Source organism: Haliotis rufescens, unplaced genomic scaffold, assembly GCF_023055435.1.
Source record: "Haliotis rufescens isolate VD_foot unplaced genomic scaffold, xgHalRufe1.0.p SCAF_45, whole genome shotgun sequence".
Classification (NCBI taxonomy): Eukaryota; Metazoa; Mollusca; class Gastropoda; order Lepetellida; family Haliotidae; genus Haliotis; species Haliotis rufescens.
This window is the reverse complement of record NW_025964168.1, coordinates 517,083-536,721: the sequence shown is the minus strand read 5'-3', so window position 1 is coordinate 536,721 and position 19,639 is coordinate 517,083. Positions and strand designations below refer to the sequence as shown.

At 43.1% G+C, this 19,639-nt stretch overlaps 1 protein-coding gene across 2 annotated transcripts; it reads right to left on the bottom strand.

Moving 5' to 3' along the window:
- Positions 1-923: 923 nt before the first annotated feature.
- LOC124117042 (protein SHQ1 homolog) lies at positions 924-19,639 on the bottom strand. 2 transcript variants are annotated; one of them, XM_048383151.1, is made up of 15 exons: positions 19,464-19,639; positions 16,582-16,649; positions 14,854-14,918; positions 12,854-12,979; positions 11,539-11,693; positions 10,281-10,393; positions 9,478-9,584; positions 8,331-8,384; positions 6,629-6,729; positions 5,025-5,078; positions 4,156-4,279; positions 2,978-3,098; positions 2,733-2,772; positions 1,332-1,680; positions 924-1,247 (listed from the first exon to the last, which is right to left on the bottom strand). In XM_048383151.1, exons 1-15 carry the CDS (start codon positions 19,536-19,538, stop codon positions 1,105-1,107), a joined length of 1,695 nt encoding a protein of 564 aa, XP_048239108.1. In that variant the 5' UTR covers positions 19,539-19,639; the 3' UTR covers positions 924-1,104. The 2 variants fall into 2 exon arrangements, with proteins under 2 accessions (XP_048239108.1, XP_048239107.1); XM_048383150.1 differs by having other exon boundaries at positions 924-1,680.

Genomic DNA, 19,639 nt, shown 5'->3' with positions numbered 1-19,639 from the left:
CAGATCATTCACACAAATTTTCAACTCCAAAGTGTTTGTAATTACAGAGATGTAAATAATACAGTAAGAGGACTTACCTTGCCAACTTCTTCAATATATTTTTCATTGCTAAAATTTAAAACAAATCACCATGGTCTGTCTGACATTTTGTTTTTTGTTGTTTAACGCTGCACTCAGCAATATTCCAACGACGGCGGTCTGTAAATAATCGAGTCTGGACCAGACAATCCAGTGATTGACATCATGAACATTGATCCACACAATTGGGATTGATGACATGCATCAACCAAGTCAGCAAGCCTGACCACCCGATCCCGTTAGTCGCCTCTTACGACAAGCGTAGTCGCCTCTTACGGCAAGCATGGGTTGCTGAAGACCTATTCTACCCCGGATCTTCACGGGTTGACTGATTCCGTTAGTATGATGAGCCTGTGTACAGGGTGATGCGAACTAATCTGGTGACTTTCATGGACATGGAAGCTGAAGCCATTATACGTTCAGCTCAGCATTAGACCTGTGTCAATTCTTGTTTCTATCTAAAGTTATTGAAAAGGCAGTGAGTATTAGTTTCAAGGACCATCTTTCCAAAAACAATCTATATGAAAAGTTCCTATCTATCAGCAGTATGGGAACTGCTCTCCTACAGCTGTGCCCCCAAGAAAAAACACACACACACACACACACACACACGAGCATGGTGCTGACACACCTAGAAACATAATCGGGGCAAACCGGGATTCGAACCAACAATCATAAGTTTCTGGCGTGCCCAAGTTATGCAACTCTGCACAGTGAATCACTTCACCTTAGACGACTGGGCCCCCGTGCCCCCTGATGAGCAGTGAGATCATTTGCATGTAATTCAACATATTCAATAGCAATAGCAAAGTCTTTGAACTTGAAAAAACAACATGAAGAGCACCAGTGTCTGTAAATGTATTTTACATCAGTAAACAACTGTGATTCCTTCGACAAATATTCCTTCTGTCTTTACTTCATCCTCACACTGATACAGTTTTCTCAGCTACAGTTGAAGCCTTTTGAGGTTCTCGGTGACATTTGTGCATGAACCATGTTGTCAGTTTGTGTATCCATGTCATCAGTTTATGTGTTCGTGTCATCTGTTTGTGTGTTCGTGTCATCTGTTTGTGTATTTGTGTCATCAGCTTGTTGGACAGTGTCATCAGTTTGTTGGACTGTGTCATCAGTTGGTGTGACTGAGTCATCAGTTTGTGTGTTCGTGTCATCTGTTTGTGTGTTCGTGTCATCAGCTTGTTGGACAGTGTCATCAGTTGGTGTGACTGAGTCATCAGTTTGTGTGTTCGTGTCATCTGTTTGTGTGTTCGTGTCATCAGCTTGTTGGACAGTGTCATCAGTTGGTGTGACTGAGTCATCAGTTTGTGTGTTGATGTCATCACAATGTGTTCTCTTTTCCTTTTCAAGAGTGTTAGTGTTATGATCATCTGTGGAGTGATCACTGCTATCTGTGTCCTCACTATCCTCCTCACTATCCGTTTCCTCCTCCTCCTCTGAGCTGTCGTCACTATCTGTGTCTGAAGTGGCCTTCAATGATAGTTTCTCCAGCTTCCTCACAACTCCTTCCTGTTCCTCCATTGTTGCCTGAGCTGCAGCCTCAAGCTCCTCGAGAGACAAATCAACATCGCTTTTACGAATGTTTATCTGAAACAAAATTCATTCTCTTAGTTTGTTTGTGTTTTTTTGGGTGGAACGCCGCATTCATCAGAATTCCAGCTATGTGACGGCGGCTTGTACAGTAATCGAGTTTGGTTCAGGCAAGGTAGTGATCACTATAGTGAGCAATGATCAGCGCCATCGCGGTACGAGGACACACAATTAATGAACTCGGCAAGATACAGTTGGTTGCTTCTTACGATCACTATAGGGGTCAGGGGCCTATAATGTGATCCGAAATCCAAGTGAGTTTATTCTCTTGGAGAGAAAGATCTCTGTGTCCTGATTCACAAAACTATCTTAGTGGTTGGTCTTTATTTCTGTGTTCAAGCAGGACAATCATAGCACTACAATCGCTTTCTGAAATACACATAGCTTCAATAGAGCTCAAATAAACCCCAAACAAATTGATCTTGTGGATCTCCATCAAAAGTAAGTGTGTTAATGTTTCTGAGCACTACAATCAGTACAACACCAGCTGTGTGACAGACCTGTGAAGATCCGGGGTAGAATAGGTCTTCAGCAACCCATGCTTGCCGTGAAAGGCGAATATGCTTGTCGTGATAGGTGACTAATCGGAATTGGGGGTCAGGTTTGCTGACTTGGTTGATGCATGTCATTGTACCCCAGTTGCATGTACCGATGCTCATACTATCAATCATCGGATTGTCTGGTCCAGACTCAATTATTTACAGACCGCCATCATATAGCTGGAATATTGCTGAGTGTGGCGTTAAACAACAAACAAACAAACAAACAAAAGCTGTGTGACAGTGGCTTGTAAACAATTGAATCTGGTCAAGGCATACCAGTGATGGAAAAACATGAGCAACAAGATACTGGAGCATAATGGACACTCACTGTCACACAGCCTGATCCCCTGGCCCACATAAGCCATCTCTTACGACCAGCATGGGATACAGGGACGAATACTACCCCTGAATCTCGCCGGGTTTCATTTCATCGCGGTGTGATGTGTGAAGCCCACTGTTAATGTCCCCTCCAGCTATGGCTGGACTCTGACAACATGAGTACTCTACCTTTCTCAATGCTGCTGCCAGACTGTCCAGTTTCTCGTTCCTTCAACAGAAATAGAAACTCACAATTAGATAAACGCAAATATGACAATCATACAAACAAACACATTAAATAATAGATGGGAATCATATAAACTGACCGAACAACGCAACAAAAATGTAACCAGGACTCCACTTTTCCGTGATGGACACTCCAGTGAGTTAAGATGCTAAAATGTTATCTACTGAGTTGACAGTTTCCTCCGTACCTGACGCCCTGGATCCAAACACAGTAGTCATTGATGTAGAGATCATTCAGAATGTATCGTTGGTCTGTGTCCGTCAAGATTGTCTGTATGTCCAACAGACACTTCAGAACCTGCCTGCGACCTACAATGAAGGGTAATCTGATAAAACAGACAAGTGTGATATGTGTACCTCTTCCAGAAATATATACAACCATAGCCCATCTTGGCGAAGTTATACAAACACCTAACACACACACACCCACCCCAAGAACATACCTCGTGCCAGCAGCACCCTACACACGCCCCCACCCAGACATACCTAATGACAGCACCCTACACACGTCTTCATCCAGACTTACCAAATGACAGCACCCTACACACGTCCCCATCCAGACATACCTAGTGCCAGCACCCTACACACGTCCCCATCCAGACATACCTAATGCCAGCACCCTACACACGCCCCCACCCAGACATACCTAGTGCCAGCACCCTACACACGCCCCCACCCAGACATACCTAATGCCAGCACCCTACACACGTCCCCACCCAGACATACCTAGTGCCAGCACCCTACATACGTCCCCACCCAGACATACCTAGTGCCAGCACCCTACACACGCCCCCATCCAGACATACCTAGTGCCAGCACCCTACACACGCCCCCATCCAGACATACCTAGTGCCAGCACCCTACACACGCCCCCACCCAGACATACCTAGTGCCAGCACCCTACACACGCCCCCACCCAGACATACCTAGTGCCAGCACCCTACACACGCCCCCACCCAGACATACCTAGTGCCAGCACCCTACACACGCCCCCACCCAGACATACCTAGTGCCAGCACCCTACACACGCCCCCACCCAGACATACCTAGTGCCAGCACCCTACACACGCCCCCACCCAGACATACCTAGTGCCAGCACCCTACACACGTCCCCACCCAGACATACCTAGTGCCAGCACCCTACACACGTCCCCACCCAGACATACCTAGTGCCAGCACCCTACACACGCCCCCACCCAGACATACCTAGTGCCAGCACCCTACACACGTCCCCACCCAGACATACCTAGTGCCAGCACCCTACACACGTCCCCACCCAGACATACCTAGTGCCAGCACCCTACACACGCCCCCACCCAGACATACCTAGTGCCAGCACCCTACACACGCCCCCATCCAGACATACCTAGTGCCAGCACCCTACAGGTGTCCTCCGTCACAGCTTCCAGCAAGCTCCAGTGGCGATGCAGGGGGAAGCACAAGCACCTTCTGTAGCAGGTGACCAGCATCTCCTGCAGGCTGGAGAACGTCTACAAGGAAGGCAGGCAGGCTGCGTGAGTGAGTGAGTGAGTGAGGATCAATCTGATTGCAGCAACACCCTGGGGCTGTAGTTATAGACATTCTTAAAATATTTTGTTAGCTAAGAGCTACACTTGGATGAGTTCCATGTAACTCTGGGAGTAACGTTTAGCTAAGAGCTGCACTCAGGAGTGGAGTTTTCCATTTACTCTGAGAGTAACATTTAGCTAACAGCTACACTTAGGAGTGTAGTTACATTTACTCTGAGAGTAACATTTAGCTAACAGCTACACTTAGGAGTGTAGTTACATTTACTCTGAGAGTAACATTTAGCTAACAGCTACACTTAGGAGTGTAGTTACATTTACTCTGAGAGTAACATTTAGCTAACAGCTACACTTAGGAGTGTAGTTACATTTACTCTGAGAGTAACATTTAGCTAACAGCTACACTTAGGAGTGCAGTTACATTTACTCTGAGAGTAACATTTAGCTAACAGCTACACTTAGGAGTGTAGTCACATTTGCTCTGAGAGTAACTTTTAGTTAAGAGCTGCGCATGAGTTGAGATAAGCAATTAGTATGAGTCAGGATAAGGTAATATATATGAATATATTTTCAAAGGTTATTCATCATTCAAATATCATACACGTCAGAGTATTTGATATCATTCAAAGTTATACTGCAGTATCAATGAGTTGTGGAATTTCCGCTGTCCTACTTGAATGACAACTGTTACACAGTGTTGTAGACCTACCTCCAGCCAGGAGAGGGTGGCACTCAGCTTAGAGATTGTCCAACCTGACTCCACCTACAACACGGGCAAGTGTCCAACATTACAGTCAAATGTACATGCTCAGTCACAAGGCTAAACAAGCATGTAATCAAATCTAGGATAAGGAAAGTCAAAATGAAAACATTTAGTCTAACGAAGAGCTTTGGAACAATTTGAAATCTTAGTAAGTTACAATCATGTCATTCAAACAAGACTTTCTCAAATTCTCACAAAATTGCTTAAATTTTAATTTCAAATTAGATATACCATGACATACTGAACCCATTACTGTTGTACTGTACACCCGACCCACAGATCCCATTCCTGTTGTACTGCTCACCCGACCTACAGGACCCATTCCTGTTGTACTGATCACCCGATCTACAGGAGCCATTCCTGTTGTACTGATCACCCGATCTACAGGAGCCATTCCTGTTGTACTGATCACCCGACCTACAGAACCCATTCCTGTTGTACTGCTCAACCGACCTACAGAACCCATTCCTGTTGTACTGCTCAACCGACCTACAGGACCCATTCCTGTTGTACTGCTCAACCGACCTACAGGACCCATTCCTGTTGTACTGATCACCCGACCTACAGATCCCATTCCTGTTGTACTGTACACCCGACCTACAGATCCCATTCCTGTTGTACTGTACACCCGACCTACAGATCCCATTCCTGTTGTACTGTACACCCGACCTACAGATCCCATTCCTGTTGTACTGCTCACCCGACCTACAGATCCCATTCCTGTTGTACTGTACACCCGACCTACAGATCCCATTCCTGTTGTACTGTACACCCGACCTACAGATCCCATTCCTGTTGTACTGCTCAGGTGACCTACAGGACCCATTACTGTTGTACTGATCACCCGACCTACAGATCCCATTCCTGTTGTACTGATCACCCGACCTACAGGACCCATTCCTGTTGTACTGATCACCCGACCTACAGAACCCATTCCTGTTGTACTGATCACCCGACCTACAGGACCCATTCCTGTTGTACTGATCACCCGACCTACAGATCCCATTCCTGTTGTACTGATCACCCGACCTACAGGACCCATTCCTGTTGTACTGATCACCCGACCTACAGAACCCATTCCTGTTGTACTGATCACCCGACCTACAGGACCCATTCCTGTTGTACTGATCACCCGACCTACAGATCCCATTCCTGTTGTACTGATCACCCGACCTACAGGACCCATTCCTGTTGTACTGATCACCCGACCTACAGAACCCATTCCTGTTGTACTGCTCAACCGACCTACAGGACCCATTCCTGTTGTACTGATCACCCGACCTACAGAACCCATTCCTGTTGTACTGCTCAACCGACCTACAGGACCCATTCCTGTTGTACTGATCACCCGACCTACAGATCCCATTCCTGTTGTACTGATCACCCGACCTACAGGACCCATTCCTGTTGTACTGCTCACCCGACCTACAGGACCCATTCCTGTTGTACTGTACACCCGACCTACAGAACCCATTCCTGTTGTACTGCTCAACCGACCTACAGATCCCATTCCTGTTGTACTGCTCACCCGACCTACAGGACCCACTTACATTGTGTTCCCCTTCCGTGACGCGGTAACTGTACATGTAGCAGAAGATAATATCAACCAGGCCTAGGTACACCGATGGAAGCAGGCTGCTGTCAATCAAATCTCCCATCGTCAAGGAAACAGCACAAAAGATGGTACTGATGTTATCAAAAACAATTGTGAAATAAACCTGTCATGTTATGCCAAAAACACAACACCAGAAGCATCGAAGAATGATAAAACCTTACAAGGCTGAGGAAATTAAACATTTAATAATTGGCTGATACGTAAGTTACGTCATGATGAGGTGTTTGTCCACTTCTAGTGGACCAGCATTGACACCGTCCTCAGTTCACGTGTGACCGTCTCATAGGCATATGTGACCTTTTGATTTTCTCTTGCCCCCGATAACCCATGAGCTATAACTAGGAGTGAAACGATAGAGCAAGGCCACGATACGATATCTATCATGATACCGAGGTCACGATACGATATGATATGTATTGCGATACCCATATTTACATTAAATCACATGGAAATTTCTTGGCTATAGGTTCAAAAGGAAAAGCTAGCTATATACACCTGTCCGTAGCGGTTATTATTCGCAGTGAAGTTGAAAACATTTTGCAATATTTGACTGACAAAAGCTCTGGGTTGGGTGTAAATCATTGAGTAGTAGGTAACTTATTTCAGTAAATGTATCGTCTTGTATTGATACAGAAAAAAAATGTATCATGTACCGTATTGTCAGATGAAAACTTGAGATGCACTGGTGCACTGATGTATCATTTCCCCCCTAGCCATAACCACCACTCCTTCCTATTATAAATATTGTTGATGCTGTGGAGAAGAGTGAGTGGATGCCAGCTATATCAAGGAATCATCAAGTTTGGACCAGGTAAACCAGCGACACACCTGAAGGCCTAAATCAGTCTACTCTAATGACCAGCAGTGTTACAGAGTATAGGTAAACAGCTGAGTCTATGTGTGAGTTTGCCTTAACAGTATTTCAGTTATAACACATGTGTTAGCTTGATGTGGTGATACCGGGCTGAGTTATCTGACAGACTAGAAATCAGAGCGAATCTTGGACATAAATGGGGGCACAGGTGGCCCTGTCATCTAAGGCACCGTGATTCGCTGTGCAGAGTTGCGTCCCTTCAGCATGCCAGAAACCTATGGTTGTGGGTTTGAATCCTGGTTTGCCCCGATTATGTTTCTAGGTTTGTCAGCACCATACCCGTGGGTATCGTGGGCTCATGGGCTCGTGGGTTTCACCGAGGCGGTAAATGTCTGAGACCTGCACCACTTCGGGCTTTCCTCCCACATTAAGCTGACAAGCTGCGATATAACTGGAATACTGTTAAAAGCAGCGATAAACCCAACTCACTCACTCACTTGGACATGACCAAAGGCGTCTGGCATGCTTAACAGCTGCATCACAACGTATACCCAAAAGTATGACTCTGCAGTGTGAATGGTGGCACCAAACATGACTGAGCCACCAGGGCACCCCCACCCAGAAGAACTGGTTGAAATAATCTGCACACTCCGCTTAGTGAGTGGATATGGTTTTGTGCCACATTTAACAATATTCCAGCAATGTCACAGCGTGGGAAACCAGAAATGGGCTTCATACATGGGTACCATTGAACACAGGTCTTTGGCATAACGACTGAACGCTTTAATGTCTTGGCTAGCCCATCACCCCACAAGAAGGATACATTCTTTGTTGGGTAGCTTCCTCATCTTCTCCTTCTCTTCCTCTGTCAAGGTCACTTCAAATATACAAGGGTATAGTTTCATTTGCGACAACTTGCTTCAGGTTAAGAAGATAAATAAAGCGAAAGCATGTTTGACTTGACAATGTGAGACTGGCCTGGCTGAGGATTTTACTTTAGTGAACTCCATGAGCTTCCAAAACGCCAATAATCGTCAAAAATAATCCAAATCGTCATCATAAATTAAGGAGCTGACCCTAATTCTTTAAGTGGTAGATTTTTTTAAGAATTGACAATCTCATTAAAATCAGATCTTAGTTCTTGCTACTGCTAAACAAATATCTGAGGACATCCCATTACGGGTCATGTCAGAATGACCTTTCATCCGACCAATCAGAGCGTGGCTTACCAGATCATGAGTGAGTGTGAGTGAGTATGGTTTTACGCCGCTTTTAGCAATATTCCAGCAATATCACGGCGGGGGACACCAGAAATGGGCTTCACACATTGTACCCATGTCGGGAATCGAACCCGGGTCTTCAGCGTGACGAGCGATAGCTTTAACCACTAGGCTACCCGACCGCCCCTACCAGATCATGAAAGTGACAGTCGGAATGTGATTTCTAATCATGCAACCCCGAAAAATTTAACAGGGGGCATTCCGAACAATAGTTACGGGCTTAACGACTAAATCCATACAATTTAGATCATCTATTAGCCATTCCAGAATGTTCTTTTGTTCAGGTTTGAACTTTTTAATCGAGAATTTGTCAAAATATGTTTCGAAGCGTAGTCGCCAATTTGAAATTTGTATCGAAAAGCATGAGAAAGCGGCCTTCTGATTGGCTAATGTCGACTTCTTGTCAGTCATTCCCTTGGTCGGTCAAAGTTCATGACAGGTCGGTCTGACGTGACCCGTAATGTGATGTCCTCAGATCTTTGTTTAGCGGTAGAGAGAACTAAGATCTGATTTTAATGAGATTGAAGAATGCACCCAAAAACCCACACACATACCTACCTACAATATTTGAACATGTAATCAGAAACACCATGAGTTTGTCCTGATAAATATTGACCTGGGTTGGTAGATTGACTAAGTTGTCATGGTGATGTCGTGTGCGTGTTATAAGTGTATAGCATCCAGCCCTACCTAAATCCCTCCTCTTCCCGCCCTTGGAGAGCTGATTCCATGCAGCATCCCACGGTGGTCTGAATGACAGCAGATGCTGCACGATGTCATCCTGGTAGAGGTCCGCTCTGTCAACACATCAGTTACATCCCGCACAATCCATAACATTCACATAAAAATCAAATCTATCTCAGGGTACAGGAGTGAGTGAATGGGTCAGAGGTCAAGGTCAATATTTCTTCTGGTATTTTCTATTTACCAATCTTTTGATCACGGTCCTTCGGGCTTCTTTATCATGAGACCAGTATTGATTGTTTGTTTGTTGTTTCATGCTGCACTTAGCAATATTCCAGTTATATGACGGCGGTCTGTAAATAATTGAGTCTGGACCAGACAATCTAGAGACTGACATCATGAGCATCGATCCATGCAATTAGGATACAAAGTCAGGGAGTCTGACCATCCAATCCCATTAGTCGGCTCTTACGACAAGCATAGCCGCCTTTTACGACAAGAATGGAGACTAGTAAAATACTACATGCATGGTTCTATAAGGTGGAGAAAGTGAAATTAGTTCATGTTTAGCTTCAGCACTCAGCAATACTGCAGCTACATGAGGGCAGCCTGTAAATAATCGATGGACCAGACAATCCAGTGATTAATATTGTGAGCAACAATCCAGGCCGTGGGGTTGATGACACACTATCAACCAAGTCAACCATCTGTTCCCAACAATGCCCACTTGGTTGCCATTTCTCATACAAACCAATGAGGGGGCCTTGCTCTTCCCCAAAGCCCCTAACGAGAAAACCAAAGATGCTCACAGGTAGTGGTCATCATCAAACTTGTGGGCTTCCTCATCCTTCCTCTGTGACCGCCTCTGTCCTGGAGCCACGGAGTCCGGGTCTCTCACGTCAACGACCTCACACAGCTCCGACTGGAACACATGGATAAATCATCCTTCATGTACAAATCTTGGTTAGACTGATATAGAAAATAGTGTCCTGGCACTGAACTCACCTGGTAGTCAACTGTCTAAAATGTCAAGACAGACGGACACTTAGTGTTGATATGCAAATATTTTCTGCATAAATACTAAACTAATACTAATTATTCAACAAAATATGTTGTCATGATTGTCATCATAAGGAGAAACAGACTTGGCAAAGTACAGCTCCTTCAGTCACACAGTTTGAGGAAGTTTACAACATGGTCAGAAACAAGGTCAAAATTTCAACATTTGCACAAGAGACAGAACGTATGTTAAATCCACACACACAAAAAAACAACTACCAAATTTCATAAATTTGTCATAAACAGATTTTTTAACATGACTGCAATGCCAGTTATTATAATTCATATTCAAACCTCTTGAAGAAATTGAGTTATCATTGGCAGGAACAAGTATGTGACGTTTCGGTTTTATTGTCTTGTGGTTTTGGAAGAGATGATATTTACAGGAAATTAATTTGGGAGAATGGTCAACATGCAAAGGTCAAATCAAGGTCAAAACTTCAAAAATGGAATTTATGTGTTGAACCTCACTACTGACGACACCTGTGCCAAATGTAATTACATCTTGTACACAAAAGTCTGAGTACCGGTAATACCATACATAGCTTTCTCTATAAAGCTGGTATGAAACAATGACGAGCTATAACATATTCATTTCAGTCTTGACTATTGCATCTGCACTGTGCATGCTGTTGGGTTTGAAACAAATGGCATATATATTTCAATTGTTATACATTGCTATAAACAAATTTGTTTAATAAAATTTCAAAAATACATTACATTATGCATGAGGTGAGACCTGAAAATCTAAAATCAATCTAAACTGCAAAATTGATCATGTTGACAAGACAACCTCAGCTAACACTGATCATATTGCAGTATATTCAGATAACATTTTTTAGAAAGCAATACACCATGAAACTAATTACTTCATTGTTTATATTTGTAGTTAGACAGTATTTCATGGTATCTCACATGGAGCATTATAACCAAGATAACTACTGGCAAAATACCCAGCTGTCAACACAGAAAGTAATGATCAACACAACTGTTGACGTTGAAGCCTACCTGCAGTCTCTTGAAGACCCCAGATCTCAGGCAGCCAAAGCCGTACTTGTGTCCATCTGTCAGCACTGATGTCTCAATGAATGGCGTCTGCTCCACCGACCAGTCAATGTCCTCCTCCTCATCAAGGGCATCACTTGGCAGCATGGACTCCTCCCCTGAAGGTGAGGGGAGATGGGGTTTAATATCACCTTCAAAATCATTGCATATTTTAGTGATGTGTATGCATGTGTGTGGCTGCTTGTACTAGTCCGGACTGATGCCGGTTTTATAGTGCTAGCCCACTGAGATACCATGCTGCAGTTCAACATGGATGCCATTCGACACAGTATACTGACTCCGAGCCGACCAGTCCTTGTTTTAGCCCCTTAATGCCGAGTAGGGAAACAACAAGTACCATCTTTTAACGTCTTTTGGTAGGTTGCTGCCAGGGGTTCGAACCACTTACCTTCTGCTCTCCGGGCAGACACTCTATCCACTACACCACGGGGGCAGTCCTCATTCCATGTAGACACACACAACACACTGCATCATATTTCAATGTCTAGTCATGTATTTCTTGTATTTTTTTGTTAAAATAGCTTTACCAAAATGCACATGTGTGTGAGTGTTGATTTACTCTGTTCCCACATAACCATGGTAAAAGCATGGGACAGGAAGTCGAAAAATGGTTTCACACATCGTGACCTGTGGAGAAACGAATCAAGGTATTTGGCGAGAAAGGCCAAACTCTTAACCAGAAGGTTCTGATGAGAATAATTAGAATTTGGACTGCTGATGATACCAGACCAATCTTCTTGATGTGTTCGGCACTTTTCACATCCAAAAATTCCATCACGATAAAATTTCATTTTACTTTATTAGTATGTCATCCTTATTCAGATGTCCATTGAACAATATTACAGTTTCCAAGCATTGTTATTATTTACGCTTGTTAATTAGTATCATATGAACACAAACGATGATGATGATTAAGAGTTATCTGACTATAAAAGTCCAGTTTCCACCCTTGCCGAACTAGGCTGGTAGAACCCGTTTTATCACAATATAGATCTTGATTATCGATCAGATCGTTTTGACTGGGCACCACCATTTTGTGTGAAGCAAACACGAGTGATACAAGAGGTGGAATCTGATTGGTCCATAGGAGAGGCTTATAAGGGACATAACTGGTAATAGCCACTGGTGGCGCTACGATCGAGCCCAGTAATTCCAGCCTAGTTCGGCAAGGGTGGAAACTGGACTTTCTAGTCAGTTAACTCTCTTGCCTTGGGAACATGATTAAGATGATGATGATGTGAAGCTAGTCTGAGCGTACCCATGACTTCAATGGTGGGCTGTTTAGCTGATCCGTCTCCCCGAGGGGCCAACAGCTTGGTGAGCATGTCCAGGCCCTCAAACACCTGTCCTGGAGTCTGCTTGGGTGCTCGGATGGTGAAGGTACCTGGCGGGAGGAAACACTGATTAACTCTGGTTGGGTAGGGTGAGTGAGTAGGTCTTACACTGCTGTTAGCATATCCCAGCAATATCATGGTTGGGGACACCAGAAATGGGCTTCATCCATTGTACCAATGTGCGGACTCGAACCCAGGCCTTTGGCTCCACGAGCAAACATGTTAACCACTTTGGGTCTTTGGCGAAAATCAACTGAAGCTTGACCAAAAAGTGTGCTCTTTTTGCCATATAGATTAGCTTCAAGACTTGTTATCTATTTACTTTAGGATAAAGTTTGTTTGTTTGTTGTTTTAAGCCGCACTCAGCATTATTCCAGCTATATGACGGCGGTCTGTAAATAATCGAGAAGCATCATGAAATTTATTCATTATCCTGTATTGAGTGTGACCATTCCATAACAAGTAGGCACATCCACACACTTCATACTGAATGATGTGGGTGAGGTGAAATTATGACCAACACACTTATATAGCAGATGTAGCAGACATTTCCCATTAGAACACTTAGCAGCCAGTTTTCACAATATGAATATAATATGTATGGCCTGAGAACCAAATATTTGTCATCATCCAATCTCATTAAAACCAGATCTTAGTTCTGGCTAAGGACATCCCATTACGTGTCACGTCAGAACGACCTTACATCCGACCAATTAAAGCGTTGCTTACCAGATTATGAAAGTGACAGTCGGAATGTGTTTTCTAATCATGCAACCTCGAAAAGGTTAATACAGGGTATTCCGAATGACAGTTACAGCCTGTACGACCGATTCCTTCAAAATTATCGTACCCCTCCTGTCCATGGGATAAACATTTGAACAGAGGAGGCGTTGCACAGGACGTGGAAAGCACTGCCATACAATCGCAACAATATATAAGACATTCCGGAATGTTCACTTGTTCAGTTTTCAAAATTTTAATCAAGAACTGTGTCAACATATTTTTCAAGCGTAGTCTTAAATGGTTGGAAAGTCCCCAGGTTGAAAAGTGTGCCGTAAAGCTCGAGAAAGCTGCTTTCTAATTGGCTGATGTCGACTTCTTGTTAGTCATATCAGTGGTCGGTCAAAGTCTGTGAAAGGTCCTTCTGACGTGACCCGTAATGGGATGTCCTCAGATCTTTGTTTAGTTGCAGCGAAAACTAAGATCTGATTTTAATGAGACTGGTCATCATCAAATTCTTGTTATCATCCGGCAGGTTATCATCCAGCATGTCATCATCAAATACTTGCTATCATCTGGAATGTTATCATCAAATACTTGCTATCATTAGGAATGTTATCATCAAATACTTGTTATCATCCAGCAGGTTATCATCAAATACTTGCTATCATCTGGAATGTTATCATCAAATACTTGCTATCATTAGGAATGTTATCATCAAATACTTGTTATCATCCAGCAGGTTATCATCAAGCATGTCATCATCAAATACTTGCTTTCATCTGGAATGTTATCATCAAATGCTTGTTATCATCCGGCATGATATAATCAAATACCCATCAATTCATGTTATGATGCTTATCATTAAGTAAATGTCATCATCAAGCATGTCATCACAGCACATGCCATCATAAAGTACATCTCATCAAGTATGTCATCACAGCACATGCCATCATAAAGTACATCTCATCAAGTATGTCATCACAGCACATGCCATCATAAAGTACATCTCATCAAGCATGTCATCACAGCACATGCCATCATAAAGTACATCTCATCAAGCATGTCATCACAGCACATGCCATCATAAAGTACATCTCATCAAGTATGTCATCACAGCACATGCCATCATAAAGTACATCTCATCAAGCATGTCATCAAACACCAGTCATGAATCACATCCGACTAATTCCCTGACACTCACCTTTATCAGCATCATAGTTGGCCGACTCTCTACCATCTTCTCTAATGTTGCCAGGGAGATTCAGTCTGCAAGAGAACACACATACGGACTAGAAGCATGAGTGTTTGTGCTCTGTCTAACACTTGTATTAACCAAGCCACTACAGATCTGGTTTTGTTTGATGCGTAACGAGACACTTGGCAATATTGTAGCCATAATCCTCTCTGACCAGATAGGGCGGTCGGGTAGCCTAGTGGTTAAAGCGTTCGCTCGTCACGCTGAAGACCCGGGTTCCATTCCCGACATGGGTACAATGTGTGAAGCCCATTTCTGGTGTCCCCCGCCGTGATATTGCTGGAATATTGCTAAAAGCGGCGTAAAACCATACTCACTCACTCACTCACTCTGACCAGATAATGCAATGATTGATATTATCATGATTATGTGCAATGATCCACAGTGGTAGAAACTAACAGTTTTAGCCCACTAGTCCTTATAATGATAACATATAGCAAAGACCTTAAAAATGGCAAATTTCTACTAGTCCTTATGGTACCTTAACTATTGGGCATTTTGGCAAGGACTACAGGACTAGTGCCAATTTCTAACTCCGTCCACACCAACAATCAACCAAGTCACTGAGACTGACCACCCAACCCATTAAGTCACCTCTCACAAGCATAGGTTGCTAGGGACCAATTCTAACCCCAAGGCCTCACATGGGTTCACTTAGATGTTTCATGAATCCTTTACTGTGAGGGTCCACATCACACAGAAAGTAGGCACCAATACATCTCCACCCATTATCATGCACCACATGTAAAGTGTGCTCACCAGGTTCAAGATTCACACGCAATACTCTTTTAGAGAATCATAGATAATTGTTAAAACCTCTCGATGATCATCAAATGGTATTATCTGTCATACTTTGGGCCTATAATTCTGAACAAGCTTGTGGGTCTGTCTGTGTGTCTGTCCTTGCTACAGTGTTGATCCATTGTATTCAGGACGTGGTGGCATGTGGTCCTGTGCACAGCGTGCAGGTCACAAATCAGGTAAAGTTAAAGCAACGTTGGTTGCAGAGAGTCCTTGGATGGGTGACTGTGTTGGCTCCTGAGAGTTTCTGGGGCTTTGGTCCTGCCCCACACTGAAGCACATGTAACACATGTGGTGTCTCCTCGGGGCAAGTGACTGTTCCAATTGTGACTCTGTTCACACAGCAGTGCATGGGTACTCGGTAGGATGAGTGAGTGAGTGAGTTGGGTTTAACGCTGCTTTTAACAGTAGTCTAGTTATATCACGGCATGCCAGCTTAATGCAGGAGGAGAGCCCAAAGTGATGCAGGTCTCAGACGTTTACCACTTCGGTGAAACCCAGAAGCACGGGTATGGTGCTGACAAACCTAGAAACATAATCGGGGCGAACCGGGATTCGAACCCACAATCATTGGTTTCTGGCGTGTCCAAGGGACGCAACTCTGCGGCGCCTTAGACGAATGGGCCACCTGTGTCCCCTCAGTAGGATGAGATGGCAATGTGGTTGTTAGCTTTCTAGCAGCTTGGGTTGTATACTCCCTAGGGAGCTGAGAATGATGGTTGAGTGCACACTGATCCATTGACCGGGGTAATAATAGTGTGCACTTTGAGCATGCCCCTGTGGTGTGGATATAGTGCAATATAAATAGGCCTATTATTATTATTATTATTATGATAAGGAAGGGAAACTGAGCTTCCTATGGTATTTACTAACCTCAGAAAATATGGCTTTGAGTAGAACTTGAAGTCACTGTCTTCAATGAATATCTCGGTCTCCGACACCTGTAAAAGAAAACAGGGGTCCACATGGATTTATGTATTTTCATACCAACAATGAAAATGTACCACAGTTTATTTAAGAAGCTCCGATGTTCATAGAGATTGGCCCTCACTCTATGAAGGTTCATACTCACAGTGATGAACTTACACACAGTGAAAGTCAATTTTCATAATTACTATATTTTTACCTCGAAGGATATAGGCCTTGATCTATACACAATTTTATTTAAAGTGGGACATGTGACTTCATATTTACACTGACAACCATACAACATCTAGATGTACGCCGGAATAAAATACTTCCTCAAAAAGAGGTGACGTGAGCGTATGTATGCTCAACTTGAACATCTGTTGTAGTTTGTTTACAACAAATGTAGGCAAATAAGGGCATCTTTGGATGAGTCAGTCAGTCACAATGACAGTGCATCGTAATACAGACAGACAGACAAATTTATTCGGTACTTCAGGCCACCGGCCCATAATACAATGGAAATATACTGTATAATAATGATTTACCACTATGTTTCCGTTCGAATGTTCATGACTTGGAAGAGAAATTTACCTAAGCTTTTTATAATTTGTTCGTTTTCAGCTGACATAAGTCTTATAAACTTCTCAATAGAGGGAGTGGTAACGAGACGCTTGAGAAGAGAGTCTCTTCTTGCTCTAGAATACTGGTCACAAATCATAAGAACATGGAATTCATCTTCAACATGGTTATGTCCCTTCGAAAAACAGAAAGTGCAGACACGTTCATTATGTGGGATGTTGTTGTGACGCCCCAGTTCAACAGTAATACAGTAGTACTTGATGCATCGTAATACATCAAGTACAGGATGTCAAAATGGCCAGCATGATAAACATGATAGAAGAGATTTACGAACTTGTTAATGAGCCTGTGATGGTTACATGTTTCAGTCATCACTAACCAATTTGCCCATCACTGAAAGGTGATTATAAATATGTGTCAAATAGATACAAAGGTAAATTCAAAGATTACACAGGACTAATTTGTTAAAAGAGATGAGATAGGTAACCCGATAGAGACAGAATTTAGTGCAACTCTACTCAGCAGAAAACGACTATACGGAACGTCTGTTTTATTTTTCGTGTGTTTGTTGTTTAACGCCGCATTCAGCAATATTCCAGCTATATGATGGCAGTCTGTAAATAATTGAGTCTGGACCAGACCATCCATGCAATTGGGATACCATGACATGCATCAACCAAGTCAGCGAGCCTGACCACCCGATCCTGTTAGTCGCTTCTTATGATAAGCATAGTCGCCTTTTACGACAAGCATGGGTTGCTGACCTATTCTAACCCGGATCTTCATGGGTCTACAGAGAGTCTGCATACAGGATTGCTATGGAAGGCACCAAATCTGAACTTCATAAATATTAAACCTTATATGTTCAGCAACTGTGTCATGTAATTGTTGGAGTAAACCATTCAGAGTTGAGGGTATCTGGCATACAGCATATGAGCACTGTAACATGTACTACACATGTATGTAGTTTAATTCTGTCGAAGTTTTTGGAGGATACCATCATAAATAGTACTTGATCAGAAAGTTTGTCCACAGGTCAAGGATAGCGTTGAGGGAAACCTACACTAATCCTGACACAACTAACCCGATGGATTGACAAAGCATGCGAGATCAGTGATGCGAAAGCCATAGAAAACTAATGCAACAAGCTGAACCCAGCAAAACTGCATGGTCAAGGCCAGGGGGTTGGTCTTAGGGCAGTATCACCTATAGGGTCACTCTCGATCTGGGTACAATCGAAATGTACCTAGGGTAAAAAAAATTGATATATTACATTGTACCCAGACTTCGGTAACCATGTTGTTTTGTACCCTGTCCATATCTATTTGTACCCATGTTGTTGTTTTTCTCGTTTCGTGGCGAGAGACTTTTATGGCATAATTATGCTTAACGGCAGGAAGGGGAGATAATTTGCAGTCATGCTTGTTTTCCAACTGTATCGTCAGCCGCTGAGCATGCCGAAATTAATTTAACCATGAGGAACCCCAGGGCCAAGAAGATGCCATATTTATCAACGTAGGCAGTGATGAGTTTGAAAACTTCCTAGCTAGCTTCCTAACCCAACACTCAACATAACATTCTAGTACCAGTTTCACCTGCACTTGTGTTTGTTACTGGAAAAAGGGAATAAAATCAAATCATGTTTTTTCTACATTTTATTCAAAATAAATCCAATGACAAAGAATAGTCATTCGTTTTCATTTGCATATGGAATACACTAGAGCAATGGCAGTATTTCTCATTGAACCGGACGTGTATGAGTTTACGACATTTCGGAAATCTAGGTACAAATAGATATGGATACAATTTAAACGAAGTCTGGGTACAATTTAATATATCGATTTGTACCCAAGGTACATTTCGATGGTACCCAGATACTGTCAGCGGCAGTATCCTATTTTGCTGCCCCCACCCCCTCCATTTTATGTAACATTTTGTTCATAGCCCCACAAATACATGTAATATTTTTCAACCCCCAATATGACATGTCCCTAAATAATGTTGAAATCTACATTTTTTTTAATTTGAGCAATAACCAACAACTGTTATCCCTCCTCCGATTCCTTCGCATTATCATTTCCCCCCCTAATGTCAACACCAGCAAACAACAACACACCACCCCCATCCCCAAACAACAACAACAACAACAACAACAACACACACCACCCCTATCGCTCTCATGAATTACCAGTCCTTTAAATTGTCATAACCTCTTATTGTTAGGTAAATTCAGGATTTGATGCACATTATGTTCGACGCAAAAGTACCTTTGTAAATGGAGCCTTGATGACAATAGTTAGAAATATATCATCTTGAAATAACTCAAAGGATGGTGTCAACATCTTGAAAAGTAGCAAAATAGCGATTAAAACGCAGTAGTTTAGCAAAAATCACGTTGTTTTGATTCACACACATGTCACATGGGGAGCGCCATTTTACAAGT